The sequence below is a fragment of the Stenella coeruleoalba genome (assembly GCF_951394435.1).
Source record: "Stenella coeruleoalba genome assembly, chromosome: 19".
Taxonomy (NCBI): domain Eukaryota; kingdom Metazoa; phylum Chordata; class Mammalia; order Artiodactyla; family Delphinidae; genus Stenella; species Stenella coeruleoalba.
In genome coordinates this window covers 40,089,290-40,106,271 of record NC_137165.1, presented here as the reverse complement: position 1 = coordinate 40,106,271, position 16,982 = coordinate 40,089,290, and the positions used below count along the sequence as shown (strand labels likewise).

Sequence of the window (16,982 nt, the reverse complement as noted above, 5' to 3'; positions counted from 1 at the left end):
CAGTCTTTGATATGCACTTGCTGTGACTTTAGAATGAGTAGAACCTGAAATAGCTAGAAACCATAAAATTCTCTTTACTTTTACTTTAAAGAAACATTTAGCCCTTCAGTCAGTCAGTGCAACAAATATTTATATTATGATTTGTCATGTGTAAGGCACTGTGGTTAATCCACTTTCTAAAAGCTTACAGCGTAGTAGGTTAGAAGATTGTCAACACAGTAAGAAAAAATTTAAGATCTATAATAGAACTATAAGCAAAGTTCTGGATTATAGGAAAGTAGGAAAACATTTCCACCTAGAGATTGGGATTTCTGAAGAGGTTTCAGGTAAAGCATCCCTTATCCTTTCTGAAGTTCTGAACAAATAAAGAAAACAAGAGTGGCAGGTAGGGGTCAAAATACCACTTTTATTACTAACAGAGACCAGGTTGGAGGATACAACTTTCAGTACGTGAGCCAAATTGTGCCTTTTAACTGAAGTCCTTTAGGTAGACCAACCTGCCTCCAAGCAGTGCTATATTGACTCAAGCCTCCCTATGCAAGGGAGCGTCTGGCCCTAAATAAGCGGCGAATGCTTGCTCCACACCTTGGAAAGGTAGAAGCACAGAGATGGGCCAAGTTTGCTCTTCACTCTTCTAAGATTAACTAGTCAGACAGGTTCAGATAAGTCACTCTGTCTCTGTAAGTAAAGAAGTACAGAGAAGTCAGGAGTGTGTTTAGTGCAAGTCCTTCCTTATGAAAACCTGAAGTGGGAAAAAGGCATTCCCTCCTAGGAGAGAGAATCAGTGAAGCTTTCATGGAGGATATGAAATTGGAGCAGAGCATTTAAAAAATGGATTGATTTCTAGGTAGAAGACATAAAGCCATAGAGATGAGAAAGTATAGGCTTTGTTTGAAAAAGAGGTAGTAGTCTAATTTAACCGAGCATTTGAGTTCTTGGTTTCAATAGTGTTATCCTTTGGGGGTTATTATCAAACATAAACATTTAGCTCTTGAACAGTAGTTGGCTCTATTTCAAGGTTATTTGACTTAAAAGATTACAAAAACCATCCCTTTCAGGTTTTAAGACAGCAAAGTAAAATTATTTCCAGGCTTTTTTGAAAATCACCTAAAGACAGGAATAAACTCCATTTTGAAAGGATAAGACATCTGTAATCCTACTTGTATAGGAAGAAGGAAAGCAAAAAGAAGTAGTAAGTGACCTAACAGAGGAGAGGAAGGTCAAACTCTATAGAGGAGAATACTGGCAAGAGACAGATCATGATTTCTCTGCAAGACCCCTGAAAAGCTCAGTACATGGAAGTACCATGTACCACAGATGGAGGCTGAGAACAGGGAGCATTGTCTGAAAAATCTATAATGGAGGATGGACCCCTCTCTGCCACCACCCCCACCCCCATACTCACCCCATGCACCCTGATCAGTTGAATGACTGCCATCAGACTTACAGAAGTCAGGACATTATTCTTTGGAGGAATTGAACATGAGAAGTTCAGGACCTAGGACACTAAGCCCAGAGGCGAATGAGGCTAAGATGCCACAGTGAACAGTGGAACCTGCTAGTCTCCTTCCCTCACGTAGTTCCAGAATTCCATCAGGCAGGTAAGGGATTAGAGTCTTCCTTCTAGTAAGAGAAGGCTCCAGAGAAAAGGTAGCTGAATTTAAAATTCTGCTTATGTATCAATAGGCTTGTGCCTATCAGTGTTGATTTTTTAAAAAAAAATCTGTAAACATGTTTTTGTTTATTTTTTATGGCTGTTGGCAGACAACCTTGTAAAGTTATTCATGACCAAACTCTTTATAGAACTGTCCCATAAAACATACATTCTAGGAAATCTTCAAAAGCCTTGGATTAGTAAAATGGAGAGAAAAAAAGGGAGGGGGGCTAACTAATAAAAGATTGCCAACATTTTCTTAAATGTGTCATATACCATTGATATTTTAAAACAAAATACAGATTAATTTAAACCAACTCTAAAGGGTATAATCCCAGCATTTAAAAATGGAATGCATGTAGATTTATGAAAAATATCATTGTCCTAATAGTTTTTGTTTTGTCTTGGGTCACCACTGGTTTGGGGAGATAGGGTCAAGCATACTGCCAAAGAACAGAGTTATCAAGCCTGTGTTCTAGGCTAAGTCCTAATTTGTTTGTACATCCGGTAATGACACTGGCTTGCTTTTTCTCAGTCTTTGTTGATTTTAATTTTGATTTTTTAAAAAGATTTATTCATTATTTATTTATTTTTGGCTGCATCGGGTCTTACTTGTGGCAGGTGGGATCTTCGTTGAGGCATGTGAGATACCACGTTGCGGCGCGCGGGCTTCTCTCTAGTTGTGGTGTGTGGGTTTTCTCTTCTCTAGTTGTGGCGCACAGGCTCCAGGGCGCATGGGCTCTGTAGTTGTGGCGCTCTGCTTCCAGAGCGCGTGGGCTCTGTAGTTTGCGGCACATGGACTCTCTAGTTGAGGCGCGTGAGCTCAGTGGTTAGTTGTCCTGCAGCATGTGGGATCGTAGTTCCCTGACCAGGGATCGAACCTGCGTCCCCTGCATTGTAAGGCAGATTCTTTACCACTGGACCACCAGGGAAGTCCTAATTTTGATTCTTTTTTAATGTTTAAGAAAAATAACTAAATGTAAACCTATTTTAGTATATTCTGTATGCCTATGTAAATTACATTTCTTTATTTATGTTGGTTCCCTCTTTGGTTTCTTTCTTTTTTTGTATCCAGCTTTACTGAGATATAATTGACATATAACGTTGTGTGAGTTTAAGGTACACAGCATGATGATTTGACATACGTGTATTTTGCGACTACCACAGTAAAGTTAGTTAACACATCTGTCATCTCACATAGTTAATGATGTTTGTTTTGAATGTGTTTTTATTTTATTTTATTTTGGCCATGCTGCATGGCATGTGGGATCTTTGTTCCCTGACCAGGGATCAAACCTGTGCCCCCTGCAGTGGAAGTAGAGTCTTAACCACGGGACTGCCAGGGAAGTTCCAGTGATGTTTGTTTTGTGGGAGAACATTTAAGATCTACTCTCAGTGGGCTTCCCTGGTGGCACAGTGGTTGAGAGTCTGCCTGCCGATGCAGGGGACGCGGGTTCGTGCCCCGGTCCGGGAAGATCCCACATGCCGCAGAGCGGCTAGGCCCGTGAGCCATGGCTGCTGAGCCTGCGCGTCCGGAGCCTGTGCTCCGCAAGGGGAGAGGCCACAACAGTGAGAGGCCCGTGTACCGCAAAAAAAAAAAAAAAAAAGATCTACTCTCAGCAACTTTCAAGTATACAGTATAGTAATTAATGTTCACTATGGTCACCATGCTGTAGATTAGATTTACAGAATTTCTTCAGCTTGTAACTGGATATTTGTACCCTTTAACCACCTTCTCTCATTTCCCCCACTTCTCAGATCCTGGCAACCACCGCTTATGAGATTATACAGTATTTGTCTTTCTCTGATTTATTTGACTTAGCACCATGCCTTCTAGGTTCATCCGTTTTGTTGTAAAAGGCAGGATTTCCTTCTTTTTTGTGGCTGAATAATATTCCATTGTATATATATACCAATGTTTTCTTCATCCATTAATCTGTTGACAGACACTTAGATTGTTTCCATATCTTGGCTGTTGTAAATAATGCTGCAGTGAACATGGAGGTGCAGATATCTCTTTGAAATAGTAATTTCATTTCCTTGGATATATACCTCAAGTGGGACTGCTGAATTATATGGCAGTTTTGTCTTTAATTTTATGAGGAACCTCCATAGTGTTTTCCATAGTGGCTGTACCAATTTACATTCACACTAACACTGCTCAAGGGTTCGCGTTTCTCCACCTCACCAATACTTATTATCTCATGTCTTTTATTTTTTGCGGTACGCGGGCCTCTCACTGTTGTGGCCTCTCCCGTTGCGGAGCACAGGCTCCGGACGCGCAGGCTCAGCGGCCATGGCTCACGGGCCCAGCCGCTCCACGGCATGTGGGATCTTCCCGGACCACGGCACGAACCTGCGTCCCCTGCATCGGCAGGCGGACTCTCAACCACTGTGCCACCAGGGAAGCCCCCTCATGTCTTTTTGATTATAGTGATTCTAACAAATGTGAGGTGATATCTCATTGTTGTTTTTTTTAAAATAATTTTTAAAAAATAACTATTTATTTATTTCTGGCTGTGTTGGGTCTTCGTTGCTGTGCCTGGGCTTTCTCTAGTTGCGGTGAGCAGGGGCTACTCTGTTGGGGTGCGCGGGCTTCTCATTGTGGTGGCTTCTGTTGTTGCAGAGCACGGGCTCTAGGTGTGCGGGCTTCAGTAGCTGTGGCATGGAGGCTCAGTAGTTGTGGCCCACAGGCTCTAGAGCGCAGGCTCAGTAGTTGTGGCACACGGGCTTAGTTGCTCTGCGGCATGTGGGATCTTCCTGGACCAGGGCTCAAACCCGTGTCTCCCGCATTGGCAGACGGATTCTTAACCACTGCGCCACCAGGGAAGCCCCCCTCATTGTGGTTTTGACTTGCGTTTCCCTGATGATGTTGAACACCTTTTCATATACTTTGGAAAAATTTCTGTTCAGATCCTTTGCCCATTTTTATTTATTTATTTATTTTATTTCGTTATTATTATATGAGTTTCTTATATATTTTGGATAATAATCCCTTATCAGATATATAGTTTACAAATGTTTTCTCCCATTTTATAGGTTGCCTTTTCATTTTGTTGATTCTTTTGCTGTGCAGAAGCTTTTTAGTTTGATGTAGTTCCACTTGTTTTTTGCTTTACTTCTTGTGCTTTTGGTGTTATATCCAAAAAAATCATTGCCAAGACCAATGTTAAGGAGCATTTTCACTATATTTTCTTCTAAGAGTTTTAGGCCTTACATTTATTTAAGTCTTTAATCCATTTTGAGTTAATTTTTGTGAGTGATGTAATATAGAGGTCTAATTTTATTCTTCTGCATGTGAATATACAGTTTTCCCAGTACCTACTGTTGAAGAGACTATCTTTTCCCCATTGAGTCTTCTTGGCTCCCTTTTCAAATATTAGTTGACCGTATATTCATGGGTTTATGTCTGGGCTCTTGATTCTGTTCCATTGGTCTGTGTGTCTGTTTTTCTGCCAGTACATAATGTTTTGATTACTAAAGCTTTGTAATGTAGTTTCAGGTCAGGAAGTGTGATGCCTCCAGCTTTGTTCTTCCCTCTCAAGATTACTTTGGCTATTCAGGATCTTTTGTGGTTCCATATAAACTTTAGGATTGATTTTCTATTTCTGTGAAAAATGCATTGGAATTTTGATAGAGATTGCATTGCATATGTAGATCACTTTGGGTGATTTGGTTTCCAGTCCATAAACATGGATATATTTCCATTTATTTGTGTCTTCAATTTTTCTCATCAATGCCTTACAGTTTTTATGTACAGATCTTTCACCTCCTTGCTTAAATTTATTGCTAGGTATTTTATTTCATTTTTAATTTTTTTAATTGCAGTATAGTTGGTTTACAGTGTTGTGGCAATCTCTGTTGTACAGCAAAGTGACTCAGTTTTATACATATAGACATTCTTTTTAAAATATTCTTTTCCATTATGGCTTATCCCAGGGGATTGGGTATAGTTCCCTGTGCTATACAGTAGGACCTTGTTGTTTATCCATTCTAAATGTAATAGTTTGTATCTACCAATGCCAAATTCCCAGTCCATCCCTCTCCCTTCCCCCCTTCCCCTTGGCAACCACAGGTCTGATCTCTATGTCTGTGAGTCTGTTTCTGTTTTGTAGATAGGTTCATTTATGCCATATTTTAGATTCCACATACAAGTGATATCATACGGTATTTGTCTTTCTCTTTCTGACTTACTTCACTTAGTATGATAATCTCTTGCTGCATCCATGTTGCTGTAGATGCCATTATTTCATTCTTTTTTATGGCTGAGTAATATTTCATTGTATATATGTACTACATCTTCTTTATCCATTCATCTGTCGATGGACATTTAGGTTGTTTCCATGTCTTAGCTATTGTGAATAGTGCTGCTATGAACATAGGGGTGCATGTATCTTTTAGAGCTATAGTTTTGTCTGGGTATATGACCAGGAAGTGGGATTGCTGGATCATATGGGAATTCTATTTTTAGTTTCCTGAGGAACCTCCATACTGTTTTCCATAGTGGCTGCACCAATTTATATTCCCACCAACAGTGTAGGAGGGTTCCCTTTTCTCCACACCCTCTCCAGCATTTGTTATTTGTAGACTTTTTAATGGTGGCCATTCTGACTGGTGTGAGGTGGTACCTCATTGTATATTTGATTTGCATTTCTCTAATAATTAGTGATGTTGAGCATCTTTCCATGTGCCTACTGGCCATCTGTATGTCTTCTTTGGAGAAATGTCTGTTAAGGTCTTTTGCCCATTTTTTGATTGGATTGTTTGCTTTTCTGTTGTTGAGTTGTATGAACTGTTTCTATATTTTAGAAATTAAGCCCTTGCTGGTTGCATCATTTGCAAATATTTTCTCCCATTCCATAGGTTGTCTTTTTTTTTTTTTTAAATGGTTTCCCTTGCTGTGCAAAAGCTTGTAAGTTTGCTTAGGTCCCATTTGTTTATTTTTGTTTTTATTTCTATTGCCTTGGGAGACTGACCTAAGAAAACATTGGTACTATTTATGTCAGAGAATGTTTTGCCTATGCTCTCTTCTAGGAGTTTTATGGTTTCATGTCTTATCCTTAAGCCATTTTGAGTTTACTTTTGTGCATGGTGTGAGGGTGTGTTCTAACTTCATTGATTTACATGCAGCTGTCCAACTTTCCCAGCACCACTTGATGAAGAGACTGTCTTTTTCCCATTTTATATTCTTGCCTCCTTTGTCAAAGATTAATTGACCATAGGTATGTGGATTTATTTCTGGGCTTTCTATTTTGTTCCATTGATCCATATGTCTGTTTTTGTACCGGTACCACACTGTTTTGATCACTGTTGCTTTGTAGTATTGTCTGAAGTCTGGGAGAGTTATTAGGTATTTTATTTTTTTATATTATTTTAAATGAGATTGTATATTTTCATCTAGTTTGTTCTTAGTATATAGAAGTGCCACTGATTTTTGTATGCTGATTTTGTAACCTGCAGCTTTAATGAATTATTAGTTCTAATGGTTTTATGGTGTAGTCTTTAAGATTTTTCTGTATAAAATCATGTCATCTGCGAACAGAGATACTTTTACTTCTTCCTTCTGATTTGGATGCCTTTTATGTCTTTCCTACCTAATTGCTGTGGTTGGGACTTCCAGTACTGTGTTGACTAGGAGTGTTTAGATTACCTTTGTCTTGTTTCCGATCTTAGGGGAAAAGCTGTCAGCCTTTCACCATTGTGAAGTCAGCTGTGGGCTTGTCATATATGGCCTTTATTATGTTGAGGTACATTCCTTCTATATCCAGCTTGTAGATGGTTTTTTATCAGGAAATGATGTTGACTTTTGTCCAGTGTTTTTTTTTTTCTATCTATTCAGATCATATCATTTTGGTCTTTCATTCTGTTAATGTGGTTTATCACATTGATTAATTTGTGTGCATTGAACCATCCTTGTGTCACAGGGATAAATCCCATTTGATCATGGTGTATGATTCTTTTAATGTGCTGTTGAATGGTTTGCTGTTATTTTACTGAGAATTTTTGCATCTAAATTCATCAGGGATATTGGCTTATAGTTTTCTTACAGTTTCCTTCTCTGGCTTTGGGTAATGTTGGCTTCATAAAATGAGTTTGGGAGTGATTTCTCCTCTTCAATTTTTGGGGAAGAGTTTGAGTAGGATTGACATTAATCCTTTCTTATGCTTCCTAGAATTTCTCAGTGAAACCATCTAGTCTTGTGCTTTTCTTTGTTGGGAGGTTTTGATTACCGATTCAGTCTCCATACTCATTATTTATCTATTCAAATTATCCACATCTTCATGATTCAGTCTTGGAAGTGTTAAAAAAGAAAAACAAAACCTGTTGCACATTAAAATGTTGAAGAGTTTATTTGAGCAGACATTAATTTCAATTGCATAGCACCAGTCCAGAAGTGATTTTAGAAGTGCTCCATGCACAGGAGCTACGGGCAAGGTTTTTATAGACAAGGCACCGAAGCAAAACAGTTATTTGATTGGCTGTATCTTAAGGAGTTGCCTTACTTGGGATTGTTCTTAAGTTTCATTTTCTCAGATTCCAGTGCATTTATGCTGGCTTAGGTTTTGGTTTGCAACGTGGGCTACCAAGGCATTAGAACCACCTCAGACAATTAAACCCCAATTGCCTCCTTGTTTAATTACCTTAACAGTAAGTGGTCATGCTTCTAGGAATTTATCCATTTCTCGTAGGTTGTCCATTTTATTGGGGTATGATTGTTCATAGTAGTCTCTTATGATCCTTTATATTTCTGTGGTATCAGTTGTAATGTCTCCTCTTTCATTTATAATTTTTTTCTTTCTTTTTTCATTTATAATTTTACTTGAGTCCTCTCTTTTCCCTTGGTTAGTCTAGCTATAGGTTTGTCAATTTTGTTTATCTTTTTAAAGAACCAAGTGTTAGTTTCATTAATCTTTTATATTGGTTTCCTTTCTCCATTTCGGTTATTTCTGCTCTAATCTTTATTATTGCTTTTTGCGGACATTGGGCTTAGTTTGTTCTTTTTCTAGTTCCTTGAGGTGAAATGTTGGCTGTTTATTTGGGATCTTTCTTTTTTCTTAATGTAGACATTTATAGCTATAAACATTCCTCTTAAAACTGTTTTTGCTGCATCCCATAAGTTTTGGTTTGTTGTGTTTCCGTTTTTGTTTGTCTCAAGATATTTTTTGATTTCCCTTTTGATTTCTTCTTTGATCTATTGGTTGTTCAGTAGTGTGTTGATTGAGTTCCACGTATTTGTGAATTTTCCAATTTTCCTTCTGTTACTGATTTCTAGTTTCATGCCTAGTTTCATGATATTGTGATTTATAACACATATATTTTGGTCTTTGTTCTTGGTTCCTGACTCACAACTCCCAAAAACCCTTGTAATTTCCTAAGCAAGCAGTAGGAACATCTTTTGTTCTCAGTTCAAAGCCATAAAGGTGAAATGGGTGTCTTTTTGTTTACAACAAGCCCCTTTCAACCACACCTGAGTTTGTTAATAAGGTGAATTTTTGAAGGCCCCTAGGTAACTGAATGATGGAGACCAGTTGCCAGGGGAGCCAACTATGATTAGAGGGTTGGAACTTTCAGTTCCACTCCCCATTTCCCCCTTCCCCGCCTCTGGGGAGGAGAGAGGAGCTGAAGGTTGAAGCAGTCACCAATGGCCTGTGGTATAATCAATTATGTCAATGTATTGGAGCCTCCATTAAAAAAACCCAAAAGGATGAGGTTCAGAGATCTTCCATGTTGGTAGCATCTGCATGCCAGAGGGGTGGTGCACCCCAGTTCTTATGGCGACAGAAGCTCCTGCACTCAGGACCCTTCCAGACCTCACCCTGTGTTACCTCTTTATCTGGCTGTTCATCTGAATCCTTTAAATAAGCTGAGAGGGCTTCCCTGGTGGCGCAGTGGTTAAGAATCCGCCTGCCAATGCAGGGGACACGGGTTTGAGCCCTGGTCGAAGAAGATGCCGCGGAGCAACTAAGCCTGTGCGCCACAACTACTGAACCTGTGCTCTACAGCCCGCGAGCCAGAACTGCTGAACCCCTGAGCCTGTAACCTGAGGACGAAGAGTAGACCCGCTCACCGCAACTAGAGAAAGCCCGCACGCAGCAACAAAGACCCAACGTGGCCAAAAATAAATAAAAATTAAATTAAGTAAATTAAAAATAATAATAATAAACTGAGAGACATACGTTAATGTTTCTCTGAGTTCTGTGTACCACTTCTAGCAAATTAATTGAACCTGAGAAGTGGGTTGCAGGAACCTTTAATTTATAGCCAGTTGGTCAGAAGCACAAAGTAACACCCTGGACTTGCAATTGGTGTCTGAAGTGGGGGTAGTCTTGTGGGACTGGGCCTTTCACCTGTGAGATCTGATGCTATCTCCTGGTAGATAGTGTCAGAATTGAGTTAAATTTGTAGGACACCCATTCAGTGTCTGCTAAGAAATCGGGTATTGCTTGGGTGTTGGAAAACACACATCTGAATACCATTGTGAGCAGGAAAGATACTTGATATGGTTTCTGTCTTACTGATCTTGTTGAAATTTGTATTGTGGCCTAACATATGTTCTGTCTCGGAGAATGTTCTGTGTATGCTTGAGAAGAATGTGTATTTTGCTGCCACTGGATGGACTGTTCTGTGTATGTTTATTAGATCATTTAGTCTGTGATGTTGTTAAAATCTTCTGTTTGCTTATTAATTCTCTGGAAGATCTGTTATTGAGAGTGAGGTGTTAAAATCCCCTGCTACTGTTGTATTGCTGTTCGTTTCTCCTTTTAGTTGTTATATTTGCTTTATATATTTAGGTGCTCCAGTGTTGGGTGCATAAATATTTACACTTGTTGTATCTTCTTGATGAATTGACCCCCTTTATCATTATACAATGACCTTCTTTGACTCTTGGTTTCTTTATTTCTGTCTTCCTTTAGTGGAACCAGGCTTAATGTCATCTAGTTAAAGCTCCTTCAATGGAACAATCTACTCTATGACATCGCTGATATTGGAGAGACTGGCTGACCAGTAATGGGGAGAGCTCACAGCTTTACACAGTTATTTAAGCCAAATCTGTCTTAAACACATTGTCTCCGCTTCTCCTAGGTTGGTTATCTTGAACAGTATAGAGCTACTTGATTGTAAAGGACAATTCTTCAGCTCTTTAATAGCAGCTATAATGTTCTTCCATTGAACATTTTGAGTATTCCTCTTATCTTTACCATCTTCCACAAAACTTAGCTTTAGAACCTCTCAGTATCCTGGGATCCATTTTCTAAATGATATTTAGTTGATTTCCTTTCTCAAATGTGACGTTAGAGTTATTGACAACCACTCAGAATATACAGTAGTTTTGTCCCTTGGTCTGGTCTGCTTTCCATTAGTGTATCCTAAGATACAGTTTTTCTTTTCTTTTAAAATTTGTTACAGGAAGTCACATAAGTAACTCATGATAAACTAAAACTCCCTGTTTTTTGTGAAACTAGGTTTCTAGTTTCATATTTATATAACTGGTAATTGCTTAATTTTAGTGAGAGATTTAAAAAAAATTTACCGTTTAGTTTCCTCATTTTTTAAAATTAATTAATTTATTTATTCATTTTTGGCTGTGTTGGGTCTTCGTTGCTGTGCGCGGGCTTTCTCTAGTTGCGGTGAGCGAGGGCTACTCTTCATTGTGGTGCACGTGATTCTCATTGCGGTGGCTTCTCTTGTTGCGGAGCACGGGCTCTAGGTGCATGGGCTTCAGTAGTTGTTGCTTGCAGGCTCTAGAGTGCAGACTCAGTAGTTGTGGCACACAGGCTTAGTTGCTCCGTGGCATGTGGGATCTTCCCGGACCAGGGCTCGAACCCATGTCCCCTGCATTGGCAGGCGGATTCTTAACCACTGCGCCACCAGGGAGGTCCCTAGTTTCCTCTTGATACAGTCCTTTTAAAACCATGTTGAACCCTGATTCTGTTATCCTAGGTTATTATTTATCCTAATGAGTTTCATGGTATCCAGAAGTTTAGTAAATATGCTTATGACTTTATTCAAGATACCTAAAACTATTGCATGGGTATTTTGGCTAAACATGGGAGTTTGACTTTAATACATTTATTTCCTTTCTTTTCAAATAGCACTAACATTATAATAAAAGAATAAAAAGGAGTATAAGATCACAGGCACAAGAATGACAAAAAAAATTTTAGAAGATAAAAAAATTAGTAGAAAAGTGTTAAATAATTTAGCCAAGTAGAGGGAGGTACACTCTGGGTTGTCTGCAGAGACTAGCAAGCAAGTTTACAAAACCTCCAAAAAGACTCAACACTTGGTAGTAAAAAGTGAAAATATAAGAATGAGGCTTGAGATTAAAAGTAGGTACTGGTTGAAGAAAGTCTTTTTTTTTAATCCAAAATGTGTTTATTGCGATGGTTTCCCGTTCATCTTGATTCTGGGGGCTTTTAGTGCTGCTTCCGTCTGAAGGAGCATCCTTCGGTAAGCCTTGCCTTTCCTCCTGTGGGCTGGCAGAGGACAGTAGAGCAGCCAACACACAGAACTACTGTTTGTGCATGGCCAAAGACAGTGGTGGTTTTATAGCATCCTGAGCATTTCACATCCATGAAATAGGAATTAGGGCACTGCACCAGGCTCTTCTTCTTGTGTTTCCTCTTCTCCTCTTCTGGAAAGTAACGAAGGAGATCCTTTGGGAGAGGCATGTTCTCATGGGGAGGTCATCACCGTCGGAAAGGCTGAAGAAATCTTAAATTAAGTGGTTGAATCCTATGTAAACTACTTCTTCCCCCTCTAGGAAACTGGGCATTTTTTTCTTCAAGAAAATGGAGGCTGAGGGTTCTGGATCCAGGAATATCAGATGTATGAAAAGGATAGGGATATGGAGCCAAACAGTGAACTTACAATAGCTTCTTAATGCCATGAAAAGGAGTGGACAGCCAAGGATAACCTGATAGTTGAGGAAAGCCTCCAAAATGAGAGGCCAGACAAACACATAAAAGAAACAAGGTAGAGAGCAGAGAGGAAAAAACTGCGGGTAGGGCAGAGGGGAAGAGGTATTAATCTCTAAGAAATGAAATGTTGCATCTTCAAAAAACAGAATGCTCTTTTGAAACTCTTTCAATAAATAAGAAATAACTCTTGGAAATAAAAAATGATACCCCCCCAAAAAAAATTAGTGTAAAGATTGGAAGTAAAGTTGAAGCAATTTCCTAGGAATTAGAAAGAAAATATTAAATGAGGAAAATAGGAGACAAATAATTTAAAAAATTAAAGATAGACCAGAAGGTCCAATATTTGACTAATAGGAATTTGAGCAAGAGAGGACAGAGAAAATAGTGGGAGATGATACCAACAGATTTCCAAAGCATTTTCCAAACTGAATCATAGATTTGCAAGTTGAAAGATCTGATAGAATAATAAAAAAGACACAGACCAAGAGGACTGATTATGAAATTTCAGTAAACTGGGGATACAGAGGCTGTACTAAAAGCTTCCAGCAAGAGTAGCTAGAGGTTACATTCAAAGGACTAATCAGAATAGCATTACATATCACAGTAGTAACATAGGAAGACAGAATGCATTAAGCAGTATCTTCAGATATCTTCAGTGGAAAGGATTTCCAACCTATAATTTTATTCAGTCATATTATCAATCAAATGTGAGTCTAGGATAAAGATATTTTTAGACGTGCAAGTGACCAGGATTTCAGTTCTCATGAGCCTTTTTTCCCCCGTAAGTTACTAGTGAATGTACTCTTAAATAGGAAGGGAAAAGAAATCGGGTCCAAGACTCAGAATTCAGTCAAAGAGAAGAGCCAGGGGAGAGCCCAAGGTGACAGCTCTGTACCTAGTCTAGAGAGTCCCCCCACAGAGGGAAGCAGAAGAAAGACCAAAGGGTTCTGGGAAGTTATGGCTCTGGGAAAAAGCAATATCTGGTGTGTTTGAGCATATGGAAAATATTGATAGACATGTGACAGATGCTGGAGCATTTGAGGAAAAGTTAAAAATATATAGAAAGTAGGAAAAATGAGGTTGTCATTAATTTGTAGGGACAAAGAGTACATGGTCCTATTGTTCTGCTGGCTCAGCACTCAGTAGTATCTGTCCAGTATTACATTCACACTCACTCTTTATTTAAACAAAGATTGTCATAAAATTACATAGAGTATGGAGGCTAGAGGTAGAGGTTGATGTCGATAGGTAATATCTAAATTTGATAAATCAAGCATATTTAGAAAAACAGAGGTAAATATCAAAAGAACCCCCTAGAAGATTCGATAGGGTATAGGGGTAGGGCGGACCCTACTGTTTTTCCAATGTCCTTTTGTCTTGGTTGAATTTTTATATAAAAATTCAGTTAAGTTATATGGTATATTATAGAGACCTCTTTCTAGATATATATATATATCAATTAATAACAGCCAAATATTTAGCTATATCATGCATCCTTTGTTTAGCTATCTTGTTCATAATAGCACCACTGTCTTATTCATATCATGGCCTAGGAAGTCTAATAGATTTCCTTTGTTAATTTGGTATCACTTTTCCTTAATGACTTTCTTACAAAGTTATATCTTCCCTTCCTTTTTAAAGAATCTTTGTTCTGATTTAACATATTGTTTCTTTTGGTTCCTTTTAAATCTAAAATATAATTTCTGGCATGCATTTAGGGTATCTAGGGTACTGTGTACTTTGTTTCTTACATTATCTAAAACAGGGGAATGCTTTTTCTACAAATAAGTAGCATGGCTGTATTAAAATACCATTGCTTTGGAAATATTTCCATAGCAGTAAGATGATTTAGAATGTGTGTTTGTGAGTGAGTTGTAAAATTACTATCTGACATATGTCTTGGAAAATTCCACAGATTCTGCCAGTTTTCAGTTTCTGGCACATCGACTAGAATTTGTACATGAGGAAGTCAAACCCTACTTTCCTCTGATTTACCACCCGCTCTGGCATTTTGGAGTATGAGATTCAGTTAAATGCTTGCTAATCCTGAGTCAGATCCCATCATGGCCTTGTTGTATCTACTAGTAGTTCTTTTGTGTGTATATAGTGTGGTGGAGCTGGGGTAAGTGGAGGAGAAAAGGGGAGGACATATAATTATATTGCCACCTTGACTTTAAAATTCTTTCCTTTCACTTCATAACTTCAAAAGAAGTTTTCAGTAGGGCATGGAAGATTTCCAGGATTGAGCAGTACCCAAAATGAGTTCCAGTCATATCCAGTAGTTCATCGAAGTTCATGGAGTCGTTGGTGCTCTGGAATGTTGCTGTGGATAGTTAATACTGATTAAGTGGAAGAAATTCTCAACAGAAAACAGAATAAAAGTGTATACTTATTTCAGACTGAGAGCAATGAATTGGTAGTGGATATTGATTTCGGTTAAAGAAACAGAAGTCAGGATAAAAGAAAGCTTGTAATATTGACTCAGATATTAGAAAGTGTCCATAGCAGAAAGTTTGATCTATTAAGTAATGTATCTGTTTTCTAAATGTATCCCTTCCTTGGTGTTTTTATCTAGGGATTTCTTTCTTAAGATAAATTTAGTCATGATATGGTAATGCACTGACAGCAGTTTGCTTCTAAAAAGCAATTATATTTCTACTAGGGACAAGATGTTGGGTGGAGGAATTACAAACTTACTTTGTTTTAGGTTTATTTAGGCATACAAAAATGTTTTCCTCTTAGATTTTGGCGAGAAATCAGTTGGAAAAACATCTGGTGTTGGTTGAGTGAGGGAATGGCATAATCAGTAAAAACTACTTATAGGAAAAAATCGTTTTAAAAAAATCTCTGCAGCTTCAACTCTGGATTTCTTTATGATGGTTCATTCTTAATCTCTCTCAGAAATTTTCTTCCCACCAAAGATTTTACCTGTGTTGGGCTGCTTCAGTATGTCTCAAATTTTATTCAAATCTATGAAATTTAGATCACAAGTCATGAACTTTTAAAATGTAGAATGTTTTCATAGCTTTTGCTGTCTAACAACTGCTCTAAAACCTAGTGGCTTGAAACAGTTATTCAGTCTGGCACTTCTTCTAGTCACCCAAAAAGGTTGCCCGTGAGGCTGCAGTCCTCTGGTGGCTTGACTGGGACTTGCGTGTCTAAGATGGCCTCATTTACAGTCTGAGACCTTGGTGTCACTGTCAGCTGGTACTCTTTTTCCACAAGGCCTGTCATCATTCACAAGTTTAGCCTGGGCTTTCTTACATGGTGGCAGGAATGTTTGCAGAAGGTAAAGTTTTGGTTAAGGCTTAGCTTGGAAATTGCAGTGTTATTTTCACCACATTCTTTTGGTCAGATCAAGTCATCATGTGAACTCAAATGCAAAGGGTGGGAAAACAGACCCCACCTATTGAAGGGAGGTGCAGCAAAAGCCCACTGCAAAAGGGTATTGTAGCAAGGAGATAAGATTCTTCAGAGGCCCTTATTATAAGGTTCTACCATGGTCTGCCCTCTGGCTCCAATGGTTCGCATTCTTGTCTCATGCAAATCATTCCCTCCCAAGACATCTGAAAGTCTTATATCCAAAAACAACCTGTATAAATACACAAATAAATAATGGTGAAAACCTGTAACTTGTTATCTGCATCTGATTTAGAGGTAGATGAGGGTCCTCACCTGCAGTTCCTCTTGATCCAGAGACCTATGAACTAAAAAGAAAAGTTATCTGCCCCATACACTCAACATATACCGTTATTCACAGAGATAGAATAACAGCAATATACATTCACCCTAAAAAGGGGAAGTAACAGGAGGCATATAGCATATATCGATTCTGAAATATAGCATATATCAATTCTGAAATATAGCAGACGCATTGTCAGGTCACCTACTCCAGGTGAAATGGAACAGGACCCTATGGTCCTTCCCCACCATGTCCTCTGCCTCCTTTTGTCTGTAGAAAAACTTTAGCTAAAGAGTTTAATCAGAGAATTGAGAAAATGCAGAAGCAAAGGAAAACAGTCAAACAAGACCAAATATTGATAGTTCAGTTATTAAACAAATTCAAGGACCTTTAGTTCCTTCTCATGGGCTGTAGGTAATATTCTGTCCTTTGAGCTGTTTTGTAGATGTTGCAACCCCCACCAGGTGGAAGAAGTTTACTACATGATGACCAGACTGTAGCCATGGCATGAGCTGCCATAATTCTGAGAACTGTTCTCAAGGAAGTGGGAACAAACCGACCCTGGAACTGAAGATTAACTGTACTTAAAATCAGGATGACGCTGATCAGACCACCGCATGACCAATTTCAAGATGACTGTCAGAGCTGACTATTTGGTTCCTGCATGTAGCCCCCTACCTCCGCCTATACACACCTGAAACTCCCCTTTAAAAGCTCTTGCCCA

General features: G+C 38.7%; 2 protein-coding genes across 3 annotated transcripts in view; one reads left to right on the top strand and one right to left on the bottom strand.

Annotated features, from left to right (window-relative positions):
- The window catches only part of FBXL20 (F-box and leucine rich repeat protein 20), a 111,546-nt gene that overhangs the window by 22,533 nt on the left and 72,031 nt on the right, over window positions 1–16,982 (top strand). The gene's annotated exons all lie outside the window — the stretch shown is intronic.
- Window positions 12,072–12,347, bottom strand: LOC307177694 (small ribosomal subunit protein eS27-like). Its single transcript, XM_079905068.1, has one exon. It carries the CDS (start codon window positions 12,325–12,327, stop codon window positions 12,073–12,075), a length of 255 nt encoding a protein of 84 aa, XP_079761194.1. The 5' UTR covers window positions 12,328–12,347; the 3' UTR covers window position 12,072.